This window comes from Pseudophryne corroboree, chromosome 5 (assembly GCF_028390025.1).
Source record: "Pseudophryne corroboree isolate aPseCor3 chromosome 5, aPseCor3.hap2, whole genome shotgun sequence".
Classification (NCBI taxonomy): domain Eukaryota; kingdom Metazoa; phylum Chordata; class Amphibia; order Anura; family Myobatrachidae; genus Pseudophryne; species Pseudophryne corroboree.
The window spans coordinates 509535562-509555552 of record NC_086448.1 but is presented as its reverse complement, the minus strand read 5'-3'; the positions used below and the strand labels follow the sequence as shown (position 1 = coordinate 509555552).

Sequence of the window (19991 nt, the reverse complement as noted above, 5' to 3'; positions counted from 1 at the left end):
TTCTTTCAATGGTGACAGAATTATATGCAGTGACAGTAGACGACATGTCAGTAATCGTTGGCAGGTTCTTCAGTCCGGACCAGATGTCAGCACTCGCTCCAGACTGCCCTGCATCACTGCCAGCGGGTGGGCTCGGAATTCTTAGCCTTTTCCTAGCACACCCAGTTGCGGGAGAATGTTGACGGGTCACGTTCCGCTTCACTTGACAATTTTCTCACCAGCAGGTCTTTGAACCTCTGCAGACTTGTGTCTGCCAGAAAGAGAGATACAACGTAGGTTTTAAATCTAGGATCGAGGATCGAGCACGGTGGCCAAAATGTAGTGCTTTGATTTCAACAGATTGACTACCCGTGAATCCTGGTTAAGCGAATTAAGGGCTCCATCCACAAGTCCCACATGCCTAGCGGAATTGCTCTGTTCAATGTCTCCAGCTTCTTCTGCAAAAGCCTGATGAGGGGAATGACCTGACTCAGGCTGGCAGTGTCTGAACTGACTTCACGCGTGGCAAGTTCAAAGGGTTGCAGAACCTTGCACAATGTTGAAATCATTCTCCACTGCGCTTGAGTCAGGTGCATTCCCCCTCCTTTGCCTATATCGTAGGCAGATGTATAGGCTTGAATGGCCTTTTGCTGCTCCTCCATCCTCTGAAGCATATAGAGGGTTGAATTCCACCTCGTTACCACCTCTTGCTTCAGATGATGGCAGGGCAGGTTCAGGAGTGTTTGCTGGTGCTGCTGTCTTCAGCACGCGGTGGCTGAATGCCGAAAGTGACCCGCAATTCTTCGGGCCACCAACAGCATCTCTTGCACGCCCCTGTCGTTTTTTAAATAATTCTGCACCACCAAATTCAATGTATGTGCAAAACATGGGACATGCTGGAATTTGCCCAGATGTAATGCACGCACAATATTGGTGGCGTTGTCCGATGTCACAAATCCCCAGGAGAGTCCAATTGGGGTAAGCCATTCTGCGATGATGTTCCTCAGTTTCCGTAAGAGGTTGTCAGCTGTGTGCCTCTTATGGAAAGCGGTGGTACAAAGCGTAGCCTGCCTAGGAATGAGTTGGCGTTTGCGAGATGCTGCTACTGGTACCGCCGCTGCTGTTCTTGCTGCGGGAGGCAATACATCTACCCAGTGGGCTGTCACAGTCATATAGTCCTGAGTCTGCCCTGCTCCACTTGTCCACATGTCCGTGGTTAAGTGGACATTGGGTACAACTGCATTTTTTAGGACACTGGTGACTCTTTTTCTGACGTCTGTGTACATTTTCGGTATCGCCTGCCTAGAGAAATGGAACCTAGATGGTATTTGGTACCGGGGACACAGTACCTCAATCAAGTCTCTAGTTGCCTGTGAATTAACGGTGGATACCGGACACACGTTTCTCACCGCCCAGGCTGCCAAGGCCTGAGTTATCCGCTTTGCATCAGGATGACTGCTGTGATATTTCATCTTCCTCGCAAAGGACTGTTGGCCAGTCAATTGCTTACTGGAAGTAGTACAAGTGGTCTTCCGACTTCCCCTCTGGGATGACGATCGACTCCCAGCAGCAACAACAGCAGCGCCAGCAGCAGTAGGCGTTACACTCAAGGATGCATCGGAGGAATCCCAGGCAGGAGAGGACTCGTCAGACTTGACAGTGACATGGCCTGCAGGACTATTGGCTTTCCTGTCTAAGGAGGAAATTGACACTGAGGGAGTTGGTGGTGTGGTTTGCAGGAGCTTGGTTACAAGAGGAAGGGATTTAGTGGTCAGTGGACTGCATCCGCTGTCATCCAAAGTTTTTGAACTTGTCACTGACTTCTGATGAATGCGGTCCAGGTGACGTATAAGGGAGGATGTTCCTAGGTGGTTAACGTCCTTACCCCTACTTATTACAGCTTGACAAAGGCAACACACGGCTTGACACCAGTTGTCCGCATTTCTGTTGAAATAATTCCACACCGAAGAGGTGATTTTTTTTTGTATTTTGACCAGGCATGTCAATGGCCATATTCGTCCCACGGACAACAGGTGTCTCCCCGGGTGCCTGACTTAAACAAACCACCTCACCATCAGAATCCTCCTTGTCAATTTCCTCCCCAGTGCCAGCAACACCCATATCCTCATCCTGGTGTACTTCAACAGTGACATCTTCAATTTGACTATCAGGAACTGGACTGCGGGTGCTCCTTCCAGCAATTGCAGAGGGCGTGCAAATGGTGGAAGGCGCAACCTCTTCCCGTCCAGTGTTGGGAAGGTCAGGCATCGCAACCGACACAATTGGACTCTCCTTGGGGATTTGTGATTTAGAAGAACGCACAATTCTTTGCTGTGCTTTTGCCATCTTAACTCTTTTAAGTTTTCTAGCAGGAGGATGAGTGCTTCCATCCTCAGGTGAAGCTGAGCCACTAGCCTTGAACATAGGCCAGGGCCTCAGCCGTTCCTTGCCACTCCGTGTCGTAAATGGCACATTGGCAAGTTTACGCTTCTCCTCAGACGATTTTGATTTAGATTTTTGGGTCATTTTACTGAGCTTTATTCTTTTGGATTTTACATGCTCTCTACTATGACATTGTGCATCGGCCTTGGCAGACGACGTTGATGGCATTTCATCGTCTCGGCCATGACTAGTGGCAGCAGCTTCAGCATGAGCTGGAAGTGGATCTTGACCTTTCCCTATTTTACCCTCCACATTTTTTTCTCCATTTTTTAATGTGTGGAATTATATGCCAGTATCAATAGCAATGGCCTACTACTATGTATACTGCGCCCAATTGAAATGCACCACAGGTATGGATGGATAGTATACTTGACGACACAGAGGTAGGTAGAGCAGTGTCCTTCTGTACCGTACTGCTATATATTATATACTGGTGGTCAGCAAACTGTGCAAAACTGAAATGCACCACAGGTATGGATGGATAGTATACTTGACTACACAGAGGTAGGTAGAGCAGTGGCCTACTGTACCGTACTGCTATATATTATATACTGGTGGTCAGCAAAATTATGCACTGTACTCCTACTATATACTACAATGCAGCACAGATATGGAGCGTTTTTCAGGCAGAGAACGTATAATACTGGTGGTCACTGGTCAGCAAAACTCTGCACTGTACTCCTCCTATATAATACTGCTGGTCCCCAGTCCCCACAATAAAGCAGTGTGAGCACAGATATATGCAGCACACTGAGCACAGATATGGAGCGTTTTTCAGGCAGAGAACGTATAATACTGGTGGTCACTGGTCAGCAAAACTCTGCACTGTACTCCTCCTATATAATACTGCTGGTCCCCAGTCCCCACAATAAAGCAGTGTGAGCACAGATATTTGCAGCACACTGAGCACACATATGGAGTGTTTTTCAGGCAGAGAACGTATAATACTGGTGGTCACTGGTCAGCAAAACTCTGCACTGTACTCCTCCTATATAATACTGCTGGTCCCCAGTCCCCACAATAAAGCAGTGTGAGCACAGATATATGCAGCACACTGAGCACAGATATGGAGCGTTTTTCAGGCAGAGAACGTATAATACTGGTGGTCACTGGTCAGCAAAACTCTGCACTGTACTCCTCCTATATAATACTGCTGGTCCCCAGTCCCCACAATAAAGCAGTGTGAGCACAGATATATGCAGCACACTGAGCACAGATATGGAGCATTTTTCAGGCAGAGTACGTATAATACTGGTGGTCACTGGTCAGCAAAACTCTGCACTGTACTCCTCCTATATAATACTGGTGGTCCCCAGTCCCCACAATAAAGCAGTGTGAGCACAGATATATGCAGCACACTGAGCACAGATATGGAGCGTTTTTCAGGCAGAGAACGTATAATACTGGTGGTCACTGGTCAGCAAAACTCTGCACTGTACTCCTCCTATATAATACTGCTGGTCCCCAGTCCCCACAATAAAGCAGTGTGAGCACAGATATATGCAGCACACTGAGCACAGATATGGAGCGTTTTTCAGGCAGAGAACGTATAATACTGGTGGTCACTGGTCAGCAAAACTCTGCACTGTACTCCTCCTATATAATACTGCTGGTCCCCAGTCCCCACAATAAAGCAGTGTGAGCACAGATATATGCAGCACACTGAGCACAGATATAGAGCGTTTTTCAGGCAGAGAACGTATAATACTGGTGGTCACTGGTCAGCAAAACTCTGCACTGTACTCCTCCTATATAATACTGCTGGTCCCCAGTCCCCACAATAAAGCAGTGTGAGCACAGATATTTGCAGCACACTGAGCACACATATGGAGTGTTTTTCAGGCAAAGAACGTATAATACTGGTGGTCACTGGTCACTGGTCAGCAAAACTCTGCACTGTACTCCTCCTATATAATACTGCTGGTCCCCAGTCCCCACAATAAAGCAGTGTGAGCACAGATATATGCAGCACACTGAGCACAGATATGGAGCGTTTTTCAGGCAGAGAACGTATAATACTGGTGGTCACTGGTCAGCAAAACTCTGCACTGTACTCCTCCTATATAATACTGCTGGTCCCCAGTCCCCACAATAAAGCAGTGTGAGCACAGATATTTGCAGCACACTGAGCACAGATATGGAGCGTTTTTCAGGCAGAGAACGTATAATACTGGTGGTCACTGGTCAGCAAAACTCTGCACTGTACTCCTCCTATATAATACTGCTGGTCCCCAGTCCCCACAATAAAGCAGTGTGAGCACAGATATATGCAGCACACTGAGCACAGATATGGAGCGTTTTTCAGGCAGAGAACGTATAATACTGGTGGTCACTGGTCAGCAAAACTCTGCACTGTACTCCTCCTATATAATACTGCTGGTCCCCAGTCCCCACAATAAAGCAGTGTGAGCACAGATATTTGCAGCACACTGAGCACAGATATGGAGCGTTTTTCAGGCAGAGAACGTATAATACTGGTGGTCACTGGTCAGCAAAACTCTGCACTGTACTCCTCCTATATAATACTGCTGGTCCCCAGTCCCCACAATAGCAGTGAGCACAGATATTTGCAGCCCCCTGAACAAAACTGAGAGGACGCCAGCCACGTCCTCTCACTATCATTTCCAATGCACGAGTGAAAAATGGCGGCGACGCGCGGCTCGTTATATAGAATCCGAATCTCGCGAGAATCCGCCAGCGGGATGATGACGTTCAGGCGCGCTCGGGTTAACCGAGCAAGGCGGGAAGATTCGAATCTGCCTCGGAACCGTGTAAAATGGGTGAAGTTCGGGGGGGTTCGGATTCCGAGAAATCGAACCTGCTCATCACTAAGTAATACAGGTACTGCATATCCAGGATTCAGAAGAGCAGTTACCAGTACCACTCTATTTTAGCAGAAGAGGAAAGAGGCTCTTCATTTTCTTTTTTCAATGAAGTTGGATGATCTTCTAAGTCAAATATGAGCTGTACAGAGAATATACAACGTTCATATTAGTCACTGCCCCAGTGGATCTTGCAGTCTAAATTATCTAAAAAAAAAATCTGCTCAGACACATACATGTGTATCATAAATATACTAGTTAAAAGCCCATCAAAATGATGGACACCCGGTCCGGCTTATATTAGCAGGGCTTTAATGGTGGCTTCAAAGGTGGGGCTGCAGCGCAGTCCAAATAGGGGAGCCACTTTAACTGCCACCAACTGTCCCAAACTGACTCAGTGGCAGTTGGTGTGTCTCCCCTATTTGAACTTTGGAGTGCGCGGCAGCCCCACCTCTGGAGTCACCACTGATGGCAAGTAACCTGGGGTTGCAGTATAGTATATGAAGATGGGGGTGTAGAGTATGCAATATATGGCAGGAGCAGTATATTGCGGAGGGGCTGTCCTGTATATAGGGGACACTGTATGGAGGGGTATGGCGGTGCAGTGTGAATTTAGGGGCAGTATATGATGGGGGGTGCAGAATATGGAAGAGGATGGGGGTGCAGTGTATAAAGGGGCAGTATATGGTAGGGGGTGCAGTGTACGTAGTCACACAGGTGACTACAATAAAACAATCTGCATCTCTTGCTCCACTGTCCCTATCTGCCCCTACCACTCCACTCTGTCTCCAGTCCCTATCTAACCCAACCCCTCCCCCCTCTCTCTCCCCTATGTCCCATCTGCACCTACCCCCCTCTCTCCAAGTCCCTATCTAACCCAACCCTTCTGCCCTCTTTCTTTCTCCCCCCACTCTCCACCCCCCTGCCCCTACCCCCACTCAGTGGCGTAACTTCATCCCAGGTGCCCGGAGGCAAGATCAATCTTCGTGCCCCCCAAGTACCATGATACATTTAAAGAACAAGACAGTGTAAAAATGTATTCAGGATAGCTTAAATACACCTCCAGTGCTACCAAATACACTGGAGGAGTATATAATCGATTTTAAAGACATTAATACTCTGTGTGACCAGGAATATGGATTGACCCCATGTTGGTGGTCAGAAGACTGGTGTCAGAATCCCAAGACTGCTCAGAATCCTGACGCCAGAATTCCGACAGTCAGTATCCTGAATGTAAGTATGCCCGAGAGGGTTAGGCTGCGCGGGGTGGGGGTGTGTGTGGGGTGTGGGCGTTAGGGTTAGGCACTAAGGAGGGTAAGAGTTAGGCTCTGGGAAGGGAGGGTTAGACTGTGGGGGGGGGGGTAGGGTTAGGAACTGGGGTGGGTTTAGGCTGCATGATCAAAGGGTTAGTGTTAGACTGCGGGGCAGGTGGGTTAGGGTCAGGCAATAAGGGGAGGATTAGGGTCAGGCACTAAGAGGAGGGTTAGGGTTACTCTGCTGGTTGGGAGTGTTAGGGTTATGCACAAGGGGGAGGGTTGGGGTCAAGCACTAAGGGGAGGGTTAGGGTTACCCTGCGGGACTGGAGGGTTAGGGTTAGGCACTAGGGGGTGGGGTAGGGTTAGGCTGCGGGATGGAAGGGTTAGTTTTATGTTTCTATATATAAGAATGGAGTCCTTGCAGCGTGCCTTCTCAGTGTATTTTCCAGAGGGATATATGCGTATGAGCAGATGCACTGTCTGCTTACCTCCGCTCACTGACGGTAAAGATCTTGTCTGCGGGCTGCTGCAGGACCCCATCTTTATATGCGTGGAAGTCCCTGTGGTTAGTGTAGTTCCGTGGTGCTCCATAATTACAGCGAACCTGTATTTCATTGTATTACGTTCACAGACACGTAGCAACCTGCCAGATTGGTCCTGTGTCACACCCTATATGGTCGCTCCACTTAAAAGCCCATCAAGCTCTCCCTGACTGGTGGGGACATGGTGACATAAATACTGGGGTCAAGTAAGGAGGGGGGAGGGGGGTTGGGGAAATCGGCACCATTCATCCACACTGGGGCCTGGGTGGGACATGGTGACACACATATTGGGGCTTGGGTAGGGATACGGTAACACACATACTGGGGAGTGGGTGCATGGCAACACATTGGGGCCTGGAGGGTAGAGGATCACACACACACGGTTTGAGAAGGGGGATATGGTGACACACTGGGGCTTGGAGGGTAGAGGATCACACACACAGCTGGGGTGGGGGTATGGTGACAGCCTGGAGGTTAGTTTCACTTTGAGCTAGGGATGGACATTGCATCACCATGGTTTGCAACCATTGATGCTTTTGTTGCCATAGCAGTGTTTTTACCATTTGATGGTAGCATTCTGATGTTTAGCATCATCAAATGGTAAACATTTGATGGTGTCCCGACGGTCCTGCCACGGTCCGGCTACACAGCAAATAGGTTTTTGAACTGTGTCAGCTTCCAGCACACAAAGGAATAATTTGGGACATGTAGCGGCCTCTAATGGCCAGCAGCGCACATAACAGAGTTGAGGAGCAGAGTTGGCTTTTATAATATAGGATCATTGAACTTCTCCCTATCAGGAGGGTGATTTTGCATCACTGTATATAAAAGGAAACACACAGGGTAATCACAATAGCCAATTCTAACATCAATTTATGCAGAGCTGTACAAAGGGCATGCAGTCAATTTGCCGGCGGTCTGGATCCCAGAATTCATGATACTGACCCTGAAATCCTGACAACCGACAATGTCTCCATCCAGAATCACGGCGCACCAGGGCTATTCCCACTCATGGGGGTCCATGTCACCCATAGAATGGGAACAGATCCTGTGGGTAGCGCAGCTAGCCGGCAAGGGGACTCTTAGCGCTTGCCCCTCTGCCAAGTATTCTGGCGGGAAGGATGCCGCTGTCAGGATATTGACAGCCAGAATCCCATCCGCTGGTAATACATATGTAATCTGTACAAAGAATATACCTCATTCATATTAGTCCCTGCCCCACTGGAGCTTAAATTCCTAACACACAAGCGCTCACACACACATAGACACATTGTGTGTTGCATAAATATCTCATTAAACCTGTTCCTGTTGGCAAGGTGATTTCTCACTAAGGGACCTATTCATTAGCTCTTCAATTCTACAAAAGAAAATAAAAATGAACATATTGACCTACTTTTCGAGAAATTAAGTGTTGTGGCTATTCATTAGAAAGGAAACGTGATATCTCCTGCTCAAATTTCAGTCCCAGCATCTCCAGCGTTTTCAGTTCCCAACATCCATGGTGGTTTCAGGTCCCAGCATCACATCCCAGCATCACAGTGATTCCAGGTTCCAGCATCCCCGGCAATATCAGGACCCAGCATCCACGCATGTTCCCAGGCTCTGGCATCCACAACGGTTCCAGGCCCTGGCATCCACAGTGGTCCGAGAGCCCAGCATCCACATTGTTCCCATGCTCTGGCATCCACAGCGGTCCCAGGCTCCAACATACCCAGTGGAGAATAAGAGCAACAACAAACATCAAACACAGCAAGACATGTTGCTTCTGGCTACTTATTTACATGGTGACACTGTCCTTCAAATACCCCCTTACTGTCTTGACACCCTGCTATGACTTATATTGTGCTCAATCCTAAAGCCAGTGTGCTGCACTGTATAGATCCACCCACCCCCTCCCTTATGGGCCACTAGTTTATTACTTCAAATCATAGACGTTTTATTTTGAGGTCATACTCTGGATTGGATCCGATTCCCTGCTATGTGGCATGCTATGGATTGGGGGTCTTACTGTGTGGCATAATATTAATTGGGGGTACCTGCTGCTTGCTATAATATGAATTGGCCCTACTGTGTGACATATTATGGATTGGGTGCCCAACTGCATGGTATACTAGCATACTATCATCTTGCATGTGCCCTGTTGGCAGGGTGATTATGCACTAAGAGTCTAAGACAGGTGGATTTTTGGAAGAGAAATCTTGAACTATGACAAAGGAGAGAAAAGGCTTTATCACAAAAACCTACTACAACACCAATTTATGCAAAGCTGTTCTGAGAATACATGACATTCATGAGTCCCTGCCCTATTGAGGCTTATAGACTAAATTTCCTGCCAAACAAGCATTTTCACACACTGTGTTACATTAATATCTCATTGTGCCTGTCCCTGTTGGGTCACTGAGTGGCCTATGTATTATCCCATGATTTCTACAAAAGCAGGTGTCAAAATTAACATTTTCAACTACTTTTGTAGAAATTAAGTATCGTGGTCATTAATTAGAAAGGTATTGCAGGACATATCACAGATATATCTTGCTCCGATTTCAGTCCCAATCTGGCCCACTGTCCCCATACCATCAATCTCTGAAAATACTATGAAAGTCTATAGAAGACATACATATGACATACATATTTTATAAATATCCATGTATAGTAGGAATATATTATCACGCCTCTACAGGTGCACAACTAAAGTCTACCTTGAGAGTTATCAATAATTAATAATAATATTAATTACCTGTCTTTGGTCTACTACTCCTGCAGGTTTTTTCAATCATGGAGAAGGCCCTCCTAAAAAAAAGCTAGAGGCGTGATAATATGTTCCTAATATACATGCATATTTATTTTATTATTATTATTATTATTATTTCTTTTTTATCGTATCACCCAATAAAAGCAGTGTTGTACAGAGATCACAAGTCATCCATATCAGTCCCTGCCCCATAGGAGCTTACAGTCTAAATTTCCTAACACACAAACAATCTGACACACTTACTCATATACACACAAATATACACAGTGATGCATAAATATATCCTTGCAGGTGGTCCTGTTGGCATGGTGATTTTGTTCTAAGGCCGCTGGATTTTCAGAAGAGTAATCTCAAACTATAACAAAGAAGTCAAATTTCATCATCACAAAAGCCCACTATGGGAAATATGTATGCAATGCTGAGCAGAGAATATGTCACTTATGAGTCCCTGCCCCATTGGAGCTTACAGTCTAAATTTCCTAACACACAAGCACTCTCACACGCACACACACACACACACACACACACACACACACACACACACACACACACACACACACACACACACACACACTGTGTTACAGGGGCCGTAACTAGACATTTTAGCGCTGTGTGCAGGAAACAGCATCGTCGTCCCCCTCCACACACACACATTCAAAACTGGCCCAAACATATAGGATCGTGGCTTCATGGGGAAAGGGCTACATTTTTTCTGCCGAGGAATGGCTCCTGTACTCCAGTCCCTCCTCAGAAACTGCAGGAGACTGAGGGGGTAGAGCATACTGGGGAGAGGAATCCTGAAGTATTGGTGCCAGCAGCAGTAGCAGCTGTCCCCCCCTGATGTCTGTCATGCAAAGGGAGAGCGTGGTATTGCTGCAGCCAGCCGTCACTCTCGCCGATACTGCAGTCTGATTGGGTGGAGTCTGCTGTTGCTCCTGCCCTCAGAGTGAGAGCTTGGGGCTGATGGTGCTAGGTGGCAGACACTCTGCTGCAGACAAAGCGCACACGGGAGTGGGAGGAGCGGCTGTAAGCGGACCACACGAGGGTGTGGATGGTGCGCCCACATGGCAAATGCACACACCTAGTTACGGCACTAGTCGTTGTAGAGAGCAGTGAGTAAGGTGAAGTGTAGGGAACAATGAGGAAGGGTGTAGGGAGCAGAGAAAGTGGGTGTAGGGAGCAGTGAGGGTGAGTGTAGGGAGCAGTGAGAATGGGTGAGTGAGAGGAGCAGAGAGTAAATGTAGGGAACAGTGAGGAAGGGTGTAGGGAGCAGTGAGTGATGGAAGCATAGAGAGTGGGTGTAGGGATCAAATAGGGTGGGTGAGTGGGGGGAGCAGAGAGAGTGGGTGTAGGGATCAGTGAGGGTGAGTGTAGGGAGCAGTGAGAATGGATGAGTGAAGGGAGCACAGAGAGAGTGTAGGGATCAGTGAGGGTGAGTGAATGAGGGGAGCAGAAAGAGTGGGTGTATGGATCAGTGACAGTGAGTGTAGGGAGCAGTGAAGGTGGGTGAGTGAGGGGAGCAGAGAGAGTGAGAAGCATAGAGAGTGGGTGTAAGGATCAAATAGGGTAAGTGAGGAGAGCAGAGAGAGTGGGTGTAGGGAGCAGAGAGAGTGAGAAGCATAGAGAGTGGGTGTAAGGATCAAATAGGGTAAGTGAGGAGAGCAGAGAGAGTGGGTGTAGGGATTAGTGAGGGTGGGTGTAGGGATCAGTGAGGGAAGCAGAGAGAGTGGGCGTAAGGAGTGTGTAGGGAACAGTTTTATTTTGAGGTCATACTTTGGATTGGATCCGATTCCCTGCTATGTGGCATGCTATGGATTGGGGGTCCTACTGTGTCTGTGTGGCATAATATTAATTGGGGTCCCTGCTGCTTGCTTTACTATGAATTGGCCCTACTGTGTGGCATGCTATGGCTGGGTGCCCAACTGCATGGCATACTATCATTAATACCTTGCATGTGTCCTGTTGGCAGGGTGATTGATTATGCACTAAAACAGCTGAATTTTTCTAAAAGAAATCATGAACTATAACAAAGGAGAGAAAAGGCTTTATCACAAAAACCTACTACAACACCAATTTATGCAAAGCTTTTCTGAGAACACATGTCATTCATATGAGTCCCTGCCCTATTGAGGCTTATAGACTAAATTTCCTAACACACAAGCACTCTCAGATATCTCCTGCTCAGATTTCATTCCCAATCTGACCCGCTGTCCCCATACCATCAATCTCTGAAAATACTATGAGAGTCTATAGCAGACATACATAATTTATAAATATCCATGTATACTAGGAATATATTATCACGCCTCTTCTGGTGCACAACTAAAGTCTAGCCTGAGAGTTATCAGTAATTAATAATAATATTAATTACCTGTCTTCGGTCTACTATTCCTGCGGTTCTGTCATCAGTATATGTTGTGCAGTAAAGTTGACCTCATATAAGTCCAGAAATGTAGTGTGCAATCATGGAGAAGGCCCACCTAAAAAAAAAGGGGTGTGGTTCGTTTTATCGACAGTGTCTAGGTCGACAATGTTTAGGTCGACCACTATAGGTCGACAGTCACTAGGTCGACATGGATGGAAGGTCGACAGGGTTTCTAGGTCGACATGTGCTAGGTCGACAGGTCTAAAGGTCGACATGAGGAATTTTTTTTTTGTGTCGTTTTCTTCGTAAAGTGACCGGGATCCCAAATTAGTGCACCGAGTCCCCTCGCATGGCTCGCTTCGCTCGCCATGCTTCGGGCATGGTGCCTTCGCTCCGCTACCGCTTCGCTCGGCACACTTTACCATTCCAATCGTAGTCCACGTGGATCGTTAAGTATGAAAAATTCCAAAAAAAATGTGAAAAACTCATGTCGACCTTTAGACCTGTCGACCTAGCACATGTCGACCTAGAAACCCCGTCAACCTTCCATCCATGTCGACCTAGTGACTGTCGACCTATAGTGGTCGACCTAAACATTGTCGACCTAGACACTGTCGATCTTCAGACCGGATCCCAAAAAAAAGATAGAGGCGTTATAATATGTTCCTAATATGCATGCATATTATTTTATTATTGTTTCTTTATATTGTAACACCCAATAAATGCAGTGTTATACAGAGGGATTCAGTATTGTATCCCAGTGGATGGGATGCTGGCGGTCAGAATACCGACAGCGGCATCCCAGCTATCAGAATCCCGACAGCCCCCTTAGAAAGTAATCTAACCCTCCCCTACACCCTATCCTTACCCTAACCCTCCCTTGTGGGTGCCTAACCCTAACTCTCCCCGGTGGTAACTAACCCTAACCCTCCCTTCCCCACTGCCTAAACCTAACCCTCCCCGCTTGGTGCCTTACCCTAACCTTCCCTTACATATAGAAGGGTGATTATTGGGAAAGGGAGGTCTGTTGCACAGGAAAGAATTAGTATACCTTACCTAGAAGGTGGTATTGTGAGCCCCTAATATCAATACAACAAAAATAGTATATTCAGTAATGGGGGTGCGACCACAGATCAAATTGTCACATGGAAACAAAAGAGAGAGAAAGGATCTGTTTTGGTGCACTTAGAATTAAAATATAACGTTTATTGGTTGATTTTTAAAAGTGATTAATATATCATACTAAACAGGTAAACATCTATGCAAAATATTGGTTAAAAACATAGAAAATTGTGCCAAAGTGTAAACCAATGTGACTACTAGAGAAAAAATGGTGAATAAAGTGATGTAACATAGCCTCAGCGTCTTTATTGTGTCTAATCCTTCCAAATGTTATAGGCAACTGTAGTATAACTTCTATTAATAACTGTTGCAATATGTGTTAGTATTTATTCAGATAATGGGGATAATTCTGAGTTGATCGCAGCAGGAACTTTGGCCCTCATTCCGAGTTGTTCGCTCGTTAGTTTTTTCCGCAACGGAGCGATTAGTCGCAAACTGCGCTTGCGCAATGTTCGCAGTGCGCCTGCGCCAAGTAAATTTGCTAAAAAGTTTGGTATTTTACTCACGGCCTAACAAAGAAATTTCATCGTTCTGGTGATCGGAGTGTGATTGACAGGAAGTGGGTGTTTCTGGGCGGAAACTGGCCGTTTTATGGGTGTGTGCGAAAAAACGCTTGCATTTCTGGGAAAAACGCGGGAGTGTCTGAAGAAACGGGGGAGTGTCTGGGCGAACGCAGGGTGTGTTTGTGACGTCAAACCAGGAACGAAACTGACTGAACTGATCGCAGTGGTAGAGTAAGTGTCGAGCTACTCAGAAACTGCTAAGAAATTTCTATTCGCAATTCTGCTAATCTTTTATTCGCAATTCTGCTATGCTAAGATACACTCCCAGTAGGCGGCGGCTTAGCGTGTGCAATGCTGCTAAAAGCAGCTAGCGAGCGATAAACTCGGAATGAGGGCCTTTGTTAGCAGTTGGGCAAAACCATGGCCCTCATTCCGAGTTGTTCGCTCGTTCTTTTTCATCGCATCGCAGCGATTTTCCGCAAACTGCGCATGCGCAATGTTCACACTGCGGCTGCGCCAAGTAAATTTGCTAAGAAGTTTGGTATTTTACTCACGGCATTACAAGGTTTTTTCTTCGTTCTGGTGATCGGAGTGTGATTGACAGGAAGTGGGTGTTTCTGGGCGGAAACTGGCCGTTTTATGGGAGTGTGTGAAAAAACGCTGCCGTTTCTGGAAAAAACGCGGGAGTGGCTGGAGAAACGGGGGAGTGTCTGGGCTAACGCTGGGTGTGTTTGTGACGTCAAACCAGGAACGAAACTGACTGAACTGATCGCAGTGGCAGAGTAAGTGTCGAGCTACTCAGAAACTGCTTAGAAATTTCTATTCGCAATTTTGAGAATCTTTCGTTTGCAATTCTGCTAAGCTAAGATTCACTCCCAGTAGGCGGCGGCTTAGCGTGTGCAATGCTGCTAAAAGCAGCTTGCGAGCGAACAACTCGGAATGAGGGCCCATGTGCACTGCAGAGGAGGCAGATATAACATGTGCAGAGAGAGAGAGATTTGGGTGTGGTGAGTTCAATCTGCAACCTAAATTGCAGTGTAAAAATAAAGCAGCCAGTATTATTTACCCTGCACAGAAACAAAATCTAACTCTCTCTGCACATGTTATATCTGCCTCCCCTGCAGTGCACATGGTTTTGCCCAACTGCTAAAAATTTCCTGCTGCGATCAACTTGGAATTACCCCCATTGGCAACAAATGTTGCTAATCTTGAAGCTCAGCAATAATATCATGCAGTAAGCCTAGTGTGTCGTATTGAATCCACTTAAAGTCTCTGAGGAGGGTAATATACTGCACAGAGATTATTTAAAGAGTCATGGGGGGTCATTCCGAGTTAATCGCTAGATAAAAATGTTTGCAGCGCAGCGATTAAGTGTAAAAGTGGCACTTCTGTGCATGTGTATGCGGCGCAATGCGCATGCGTATGCGGAGCAATGCGCACGCGCGACATACTTTCACAACAGCCGATGTAGTTTTACACAAGATCTAGCGAGACTTTTCATTCGCAATGTCCGCCGCAGAGTGATTGACATGAAGTGGGCATTTATGGGTGTCAACTGACCGTTTTCAGGGAGTGTTCGGGAAAAACGCAGGCATGCCAGATAAAAACGCAGGCGTGGCTGGGAGAACGCAGGGCGTGTTTGTGACATCAAATACGGAACTGAACTGTCTGAAGTGATCGCAAGCGCTGAGTAGGTCTGAAACTACTCAGAAACTGCACAATGTTTTTTAGTAGCTGCTGTGCGATCCTTTCGTTCGCACTTCTGCTAAGCTAAAATACACTCCCAGTGGGAGGTGGCATAGCGTTTGCATGGCTGCTAAAAACTGCTAGCGAGCGATCAACTCAGAATGACCCCCATGGTGCCTCTCATCAAACACAAGAACTCTAAATAATGATCTTTAGCTTGCTGTCCTCTAATCAGTATTTATCTGCACAAAAACTTGAATATTACCCCTTTCACATCGCACAAATAACCCGGTATCGACACGGCATATTGCCGTGTCGAAACGGGTCAGCGTGCGATGTGAAAGCACTTTCGCCGAATTAGCAGGTCGCCTGACCCGGTAATTCAACCCGGTATAAAAGAAGGGTTATATACCCGGGATGAATACCTGGTCAGGCGCAGTGTGAATGGGAGCCGCGTCGATGCGACACGGCTCCCATTCACAGCATAGGGAGAGGCGGCGCAGGAGATGAGCTTATCTCCCAGCGCCGCCTCCACCCCGCCCCTGCTGCGCCCCCCCCCTCCCGCTGCTATGGAAACCGACCCAGTATATTGCCGGGTCGGAAAGCCACCATAGCAGACCAAAATGCCGGATCCCACCCGGTAAGGACACGTTTCTCTTACCGGGTTGGGATCCGGCATTTGCGATCTGAAAGCGGTATTAGTTTTGTGCTATGCTAAGATACACAGTTATACAATGTAATTATGGCCCTCATTCCGAGTTGATCGCTAGCTGCTTTCGGTTTATTAGGTGAAAAAGTGGCATTTCTGCGCATGCGTATGGTGCGCAGTGCGCACGCGCGATGTACTTTCACACAAAACTATGCCGTTTCACACAAGGTCTAGCGACGCTTTTCAATCGCAATGCTGATCAGTGAGTGATTGACAGGAAGTGGGTGCTTCTGGGCGGAAATTGACCGTTTTCGGGGAGTGTGTGTAAAAACGCAGGCGTGCCCGATAAAAACGCAAGAGTAGTTGGGGAAACGGGGGAGTGGCTGGCCAAACGCAGGGCGTGTTTGTGACGTCAAAACAGGAACTGAACAGTCTGAAGTCATCGCTAGCTAGGAGTAAGTTTCGAGCTGCTCAGAAAATGCACAATCTTTTTTTGGAGCAGTTCTGCGATCCTTTCGTTCGCACTTCTGCTAAGCTAAGATACACTCCCAGACGGTGGCGGCCTAGCGTTTGCACTGCTGCTAAAAGCAGCTAGCGAGCGATCAACTCGGAATGAGGGCCAATATCTCTACGCAGCCAGTAAGTATAGTGACAGTGATAGTGATTGCTGCAGACTATCTATAGTATGCCTATGCCATAGTATGCCACAAAAACAGCTAAAATCATAGAATTTTGGGGTAATTTTGATCCCACGGTATTATTAACCTCAATAACATTAATTTCCAATAATTTCCAGTCTATTCTGAACACCTCATAATATTGTTTTTAGGCCAAAAGGATGCACCGAGGTGGCTGTATGACTAGGATAAGCGACACAAATGTGCGGCATAAACACCTGGCCCATCTAGGAGTGGCACTGCAGTGGCAGACAGGATGGCACTTAAAAAAAACTAGGCCCCAAACACAGGGCCAGTGCTAAGGTGTTCGGCGCCCCCCTGCAAACTATAAATTTGCGCCCTCCCATATTCGACAAAGGGTCAGCGCACGCCTTTGGCGCACACCAGGAAAAGGGATGTGGTCTCACAAGTAAGGGGCATGGCCACACAATAGTAACCCCATTTAAATTTGCCCCACACAGTAGCAAAATCTTATTCATCTTATACGTAATGCCCCACCCGTAGTAGTAGCATCCTTATATGTAATGCACCCCAGTAGTAGTAGCATCCTTATATATAATGCCCCCCCCAGTAGTAGTAGCATCGTTATACATAATGCCCCCCCCAGTAGTAGTAGCATCCTCATACATAATGCACCCACAGTAGTAGTAGCGTCCTTATACGTAGTGCTCCCCCAGTAGTAGAAGCGTCCTTATTTGTATTGCCCCCCCAGTAGTAGTAGCATCCTTATACGTAGTGCACCCCAAGCAGTAGTAGCATCCTTATACGTAATGCACCCACAGTAGTAGTAGTAGTGTCCTTATATGTAGTGCACCCCCAGTTGTAGTAGCATCCTTATACGTAATGCCCCCCCAGTAGTAGTAGCATTGTTATACGTAATGCCCCCCCAGTAATAGTAGCGTCCTTATACATAATGCCCCCAGTAGTATCGTGCTTATACACAATGCCCCCTCCCCCAGTAGTAGCGTCCTTATACGTAATGCCCCCCAGTAATAGTAGCGTACTTACATGTAATGCCCCCCCAGTAGTAGCGTCAGTATACGTAATGCCCCCCCAAGTAGTAGTAGCGTCCTTACATGTAATGGCCCTCCAGTAGTAGCGTCGTTATACGTAATGACCCCCTGTAGTAGTAGCGTACTTACATGTAATGCCCCCCCAGTAGTAGCATCATTATACGTAAAGGCCCCCCCCCTGTAGTAGTAGCGTCCTTACATGTAATGGCTCCCCCAGTAGTAGCATCATTATACGTAATGCCCCCCTGTAGTAGTAGCGTACTTACATGTAATGCCCCCCCAGTAGTAGCGTTGTTATACGTAATGCCCCCCCAAGTAGTAGTACCGTACTTACATGTAATGCCCCCCCAGTAGTAGCATCGTTATACGTAATGCCACCCCCCAAGTAGTAGTAGTGTTTTTACATGTAATAGCCCCCTCAGTAGTAGCATCATTATACGTAATGCCCCCCCTGTAGTAGTAGCGTACTTACATGTAATGCCCCCCCAGTAGTAGCGTCGTTATACATAATGCCCCCCCAAGTAGTAGTAGCGTCCTTACATGTAATGGCCCCCCCCAGTAGTAGCGTCGTTATACGTAATCCCCCCCCCCCCCTGTAGTAGTAGCGTACTTACATGTAATGGCCCCCCCAGTAGTAGCGTCATTACACGTAATGTCCCTTCTCCAGTAGTAGTAGCGTCCTTACATGTAATGGCCCCCCTAGTAGTAGCGTCCATAATGCGTGCGCACACAGACACACTTCACACACACAATTCACACATATATACACACATACACACCCACCACACACACGCACACACACATACATTTCTTTCTCACCCTCCACTTACCTAAGTCTGGCTGTCTCTCTCTCTACAGCAGCCTGGCCCATGTAGCTCCGCCCCTTCCATCCCATTTAGCCCCACCCCTTCCATTTTGTGTAGCTACACCCCCTCCTCTGATTCATACAGCTGCTGTCACACAGGTGAGGGGAGGGGAGTGAGCTTTTCATGCTGCCAGCGCCGCTGCCTGTCATACAGTGACAGGCACAGCAGCTGGCAGCAGCAGCAGGGGGGACAGGACGGAGCAGCAGGGAAGGGATGCAGAGCAGGGGGAGCACCTCTCCGTCCCAGCCCCTCCCTGCACTGCATCCCTTCGCTGAGCGGGTAGCGCCGGGCCTGCCCAAACAGCACATCATGCAAAGAAGTAAAAGAGGTGTGTCACAACTGAGGGCCTGAGCTGACGGAAGGCAGCCTCAGTTGTAGGGGCTGAGATGTACCGGAACCTGGGAGGTTGTATCAGACCCCTGGACATGTAAGTAACATGAAGAGAAACCGCCCGAAGGCGTGACCACGACAACTTGAGTAAAAGTCAATGATATTTATTTATGACAAACTCCATGCATCACAGTAGCAGTAAAAAGAAACATAAAAATCAGCAGAGAAATAATAATACAGTTCCTGGGTACTACAGGGTGGCAGGGGCCACAGAGCTCTGGTGGTATGAGACAGTTCTTATTATCTGCAAGTTGGAAAGTCCTTACCAGGCTCAACTGTAGCAATGAGGAAAGCCCAGGGTCGTACCAGCTGGTGTTCCAGGGAAAGCTGGACTGCTGTAGATAAAATGCTGCTGTGGGTACTGGTTAGAACCAGACAGGTGTTGGCACGGAGTGGATACTGGCTGGAACCAGTTAAATAATAAATAAAGCTTGAGAGCGATGCAATATAGATGAAATGTAGAATTTGAGAGCGGAGAAATAATAATACCGGTGGAGAGTGGTAAACTGCAGAAAGGACACCGGCCCTTTAAGAGAAGCTGTACACTGCTGGAAGCTGAGCTGGAAGCAGGTGATGTTGTAGCTGGAAACAGGTGAGTCCAGAATGGATCGGAGAGTCAGGCTACACCGCAGATGGAATGCTGGTGCGGGTCTCTATAGCAGAAGTCTGGAGACAGGAGCTGGAACCTGGAAGACATTCACAGGAGAGAGACAAACTGGAACTAGGTTTGACAACCACAGCACTGACGCCTTCCTTGCTCAGGCACAACCTATTTATACCTGCAGCAAGGAAGGCATTGGCTAGGCAATTATGCAAATTAATAATACAGACAGCAGATTGGTGAATATGATCAGATGACAGAATCCAAGATGGCTGCGCCCATGCAGACACTTGGAGGGAAGTTTGGTTTGTAATCCATGTGGTCTG

At 47.4% G+C, this 19991-nt stretch overlaps 1 protein-coding gene across 1 annotated transcript in view; it reads right to left on the bottom strand.

Moving 5' to 3' along the window:
* LOC134929621 (uncharacterized) overlaps positions 1–19991 on the bottom strand; it is a 138800-nt gene that overhangs the window by 98259 nt on the left and 20550 nt on the right. Inside the window, exon 4 of the mRNA XM_063925206.1 lies at positions 5297–5385. Within this exon, the coding sequence (XP_063781276.1) occupies positions 5297–5385 (89 nt within the window). The remainder of the gene's footprint in view (positions 1–5296; positions 5386–19991) is intronic.